The sequence below is a fragment of the Sphaeroforma arctica genome (genome assembly GCF_001186125.1).
Source record: "Sphaeroforma arctica JP610 unplaced genomic scaffold supercont1.1550, whole genome shotgun sequence".
Taxonomy (NCBI): domain Eukaryota; class Ichthyosporea; order Ichthyophonida; genus Sphaeroforma; species Sphaeroforma arctica.
The window spans coordinates 3,224-8,241 of record NW_014039008.1 but is presented as its reverse complement, the minus strand read 5'-3'; the positions used below and the strand labels follow the sequence as shown (position 1 = coordinate 8,241).

The window sequence follows — 5,018 nt, the reverse complement described above, 5'->3', positions numbered from 1 at the left end:
CATACATACATACATACATACATACATACATACATACATACATACATACATACATGTATGTGTGCATGCGCTCATATTAATGCACATCCGACTAGTTGTATGCGTTTCAGTCTCAAATCTACAATTTCCACATGACCAACATATCTCAAAGCCTCAGATAGGTACCTTCTAGATGGCCAGGGCGGCTTGAATCGTGCAAGTACGCATACATACATACATACTTATATGCATGCAACATACACACATAAATAAAAACATGGTCACATACATACATACATGCATACATACGCTCAATATTGTACACTTCTGGCAAATTCAACGTGATGTGTTCATTGATGTAGGTGGGTGCCGGCGCCGATAGTAAAGTAGCCAGAGAGGCGGACGACTTCATGAGACTAGCCAAGCAAAAACAACAGGTACATTGAATTAGGTGGGCGACTCTATTGTAGTATGCACTTTATGTATGTAGTGATTGCATACTTACCTATACACATATATCATATATATACATACATATATATATACATACATATATACATACATATATATAGATACATACATACACACATACTTACATCCATACATACATACATACATACATACATATGGATGGGTGTCTAGTTATGTATGGTCGTACATGGTATGTGTATCTTTGTATATGTTCTTGATACGGCGTAGTTATAGTCAGCTGTGTACTACTATAGGCGTGCGTTTACTCTGAGTTGTAAATCTATATCATATTATTTTTAAACGAGCACACAGCTGTGTTCGTCATACGCAGAATGCAATGCCCGCCAGTCACGTCACTGAGTCTATAGTGCAGTTGTATGTGGTTAGGGTGTGTACACAACATAACAGGTTTATGTGCTGGACTGTGGCTGTAGTTGTTATTTAAAGCGTACCACAACCTCTAACCAGCAAGGAGCTGAGCTCAGATGTAGCTGAGATTGCCCTGTGTTCTGGCCATTACCTGAATGACATATACCTTATGCACCCCATTTTTTCCGTTCGAAGCCATTCTTGCGCCATCAAAATCTGCAACAGGCTGGACAATAAATAGACCTGAATTTGATTAATCGAGGTTGAAGTTTGGATATATTTATATGTTCTGACTCGATTGTCAAGCATCGGCGTGCTGTCATAGCAGTGGCCTCTCACGTCCACTCGAGATTCTCTAGCCCCTGCCAGGAACCAACTCCACATCTCTAACATCGGAATCATATACGTTGCTATGAATACGAACGGACTATTCAGCCTACCACCACAGCCTACCACCACAGCCTATCCCATCGCCACAATCCAATGGATCATATCCGTCCTAGTCAGGCCCTACTTACACCCTCTCTTTCTCGTTCTCTATGCCACTGTATAATCATACTCACACCCTCTATTTCCCTATACCTTCATCCTTACACCCTCTTCTTTTTCACACCATCATACTTACACCTTATTTTTCACTATACCTTCTTACTTGCACCCTCTTTTTCTCTGTACCATCATACTTACACCCTCTACTTTTCCACACCATCCTTACACCCTCTACTTTTCTACACCATCCTTACACCCTCTACTTTTACACACCATCATACTTACATCCTCCTTTTCCCTATACCGTCATGCTTACAGCCTCTCTTCCACTGTGCCCCGTCTTTTCCCGTTTGATTGTTCATACGTACAGCTGCACCAGCAACAGCAGTTGGAGGCCTTCAGCATCTTCACAATGCACTTCAGTTCCGGCGCTCCCTTTCCCGTCCCTGTGCCTCAGGTGAGTGTAGTCGTATCTATGCCGATAGAAATGTATTGGATATATGTGTGGTTCCATTGGGGTGAAGGTATTTGTACGTTCATTTTAACTGATATAAATGTATTGTATATATGTGGGGTTTGATTTGGATGTTGATACGTGTACATCCATGTTTAATTGATATATTCATATTGTACATATATGTATATACATTCTTTTGTATATATATGTGTATTTACATTTGGATGTTGACACGTGTACATCCATGTTTAATTGATATAAACATATTGTACATATATGTATTTACATTTTTTTTGTATATATATGTGTGTTTACATTTGGATGTTGATACGTTTACATCCATGTTTAATTGATATAAACATATTGTACATGTATTTGCATTCTTTTGTATATGTGTGTGTGTTTACATTTAGTTTGTACCTCATTGTGCAACTGCTAGATATGTGTTGCATATATCTGTTCGCATTTGGGTGATAATTTTGACACATACGTAGCCAAATTGCCCGTCTTCAGGTTCCACTGACACGGGTGCTGTCACAGATGACACCGTAAGACGCGGACATGTCGGACACAGACATTTTACATTGGCACTTTCTAACATTTTACATTGGCACTTTTTAACATTTTGCATTGACACTTTCTATCTGACCCATATTTGTATCCGCTTTTCTCGTGCGAGTTCAGAGTTGACACAGAACCAGACTATCACGAATGGCTAATGATAAAACACCCCAACTCGCCAGTGACAGTGATACAATCGAAAGATTTTCATTATAACTCATATACATATACACTTCATCTTAACTATAACATATACACTTCATCTAAATTTATGTATGGCCTATAACGTATACTCTTAATCTAAACTGCTGCACGAGCCTATAACATATACACTTCATCTAAACTCATGTATGGGGCCTATAACATATACACTTCATCTAAACTCATGTATGGGCCTATAACATATACACTTCTTGTTAGCTGACGTGTAACATTGTATTTGAATATGCACAGGATATCATTAAGAAAATGGAGGCTTCTCTGAAGGACAGCATTCTGGGACCTGCTCCGTTGGTGTTTGAAGAGGCTCAGGCGTCAGTGTATAGGCTCATGCGCCGAGAATACTACCCCAGGTTCAGACACAGTCTTATATATAGAAAGGTATAGGTTGTGAATATAAAAGCAGAGACACACAGTCTGTTATGTAGAAAGGTATATTTATAAAAGCACAGGCACACAGTGTGATATGTAGAAAAGTTCATGTTGTGAATATAATAGCAGATGCATAGACATCATGGGTATGTCACACAGGCTTTATGGCGTTATGTGTTGTTTTATATGCGTGTATACTGAAAGGCACATGCAGACTTAATCGCGGAGGTATGCGTACACCGAATTTATGGAGTGTTGTAGTCCTAATTTTCTTTCTTTTTGTGCACAGTTTTTGGAATCCAGAGACGATGGGAGTACTGTGGGCCAGACAATCGATGCCAGAGACATTCCATACACACACAGCCGCACACCTAGCGGCGCCATCAAAGTACAAGATACGACAAACAATACGACAAACGATCCAAATACGACACGTGACGACATTGTGGATACTATCGACACTGTCACAGAAGTTGAGGAGGAGGTCAGAGAAGCGGCGATAAATGCCAAGTATGTGTACATGTATCTATGTAGGTATGTCGCCATGTATTTATGTATGTACGTGTGCGTATATTGATGTAGGTATGTATGCATGTATTTATGTAGGTATGAATGCATGTATTTATGTCTTTATGCATGCATGTATTTGTGTAGGTATGTTTGCATATTAATGTAGGTATGTATGCATGTATTTATGTAGGTATGTATGCATGTATTTATGTAGGTATATATGCACGTATCTATGTAGGTATATGTGCATGTATCTATGTAGGTATGTATACCTTCCTTTGTATGGATATATTTGTATGCGGGGGAATCTTCACACACTCATGACATTCATACATGTATATACGCCTCTGCTCTAGTGCACCAACTACCGTCCTCTCCAACTCCTATCATTATTCTAAACCACAGATAGTCTATCTATCCTTCATCACAGCTGACGTATCTGTGTACACCTACGCCATGTTGCACTATATGATGACCTCCACACACTCGAATGTTTGTGCTCATACACTTCTTTGGTTTGTCTATGCGTTGCGCTGTGTCGGGCCCAGTTTGTCGGTGGCGTCTGAGGTAAAATATTCGCAGCCCATGGATATATCGGGGCAATCCATACAGAGCCACAGCAGCATACACAGCGAGAAGAGTGTGGGTGCTGACGTTGAAGAACCCGAAGGTGCGTGTGTATTCTCAGTGTATCATGTAGGTACGCGTGTGCTCATAATAAGTTCTTATGTGACGTGCGCACAATGGAGTATGTGACACGTGTAAACATACATTTGTGTTGTGTGTGCTGACTCAGGACGCGTGCGTTTGTTAGTATGTGCATCCTGCGATGTACAGTGAGTGAGAAGGGTGTATAGGCACTGACATCAACAGACCTGAAAGGCACCCACACCCGCTCCGAGCGACTCCTGGAGATTAGGGCTTGTACGTATGTTAACGTGTGTCTGTGTATGAGTGTATGTGCGCAATGTGTGTGTTGGTTTTGGAGACCTCGACAGTCATGGGCATGTATCACAATGGATTGTATGGTCTATAGAGTGCTGGCAGCTACGTAGGATTACCATATCAATCTGTACTCTACACTCTGTTTACTCAATGGGACAGTTAGTAGTCGTACAAGCGATGGTATCGCCCGTGCATCGGGTTATAGAGAAATCCGACAGGTCTATAAGTTATGTTGACGCCAATTTATCAAAATATAGCGAAATTGGACAATATTTTTAATAATTCATGTCAATATTTAAAGAATTTCGACATATGTACTAAGTTATCCTTACAACAATTTATCCATGGGTAGCAAACCACGGTAGCCCTACAAGCCAATCAGAAGGGCACAATGCTATCGGCGCCGCAATTGCGTTAATGAAAGAGCAACAGCTGATTGTGGAGGATCTCATAATAGCCTCTGTACCAGGCAGCAAGCAATACAAAACGCTCATCAACCAGCAGGTATAGTGTAATATGAGCATATATATATATATATATATATATATATATATATATATATATATATATATATATATATATATATATATATATATATATATATATATATATATATATATATATATATATATATATATATACTATA

General features: G+C 39.6%; 1 protein-coding gene across 1 annotated transcript in view; it reads left to right on the top strand.

Moving 5' to 3' along the window:
• Window positions 1-334: 334 nt before the first annotated feature.
• The window catches only part of SARC_11154 (hypothetical protein), a gene marked incomplete at its 3' end in the record, with an annotated part of 7,842 nt that continues 3,158 nt past the window's right edge, over window positions 335-5,018 (top strand). The window contains exons 1-6 of the mRNA XM_014294763.1: window positions 335-416; window positions 1,679-1,765; window positions 2,780-2,926; window positions 3,207-3,427; window positions 3,976-4,097; window positions 4,725-4,876. Of these exons, the coding sequence (XP_014150238.1) occupies window positions 390-416; window positions 1,679-1,765; window positions 2,780-2,926; window positions 3,207-3,427; window positions 3,976-4,097; window positions 4,725-4,876 (756 nt within the window). The 5' untranslated portion in view covers window positions 335-389. The remainder of the gene's footprint in view (window positions 417-1,678; window positions 1,766-2,779; window positions 2,927-3,206; window positions 3,428-3,975; window positions 4,098-4,724; window positions 4,877-5,018) is intronic.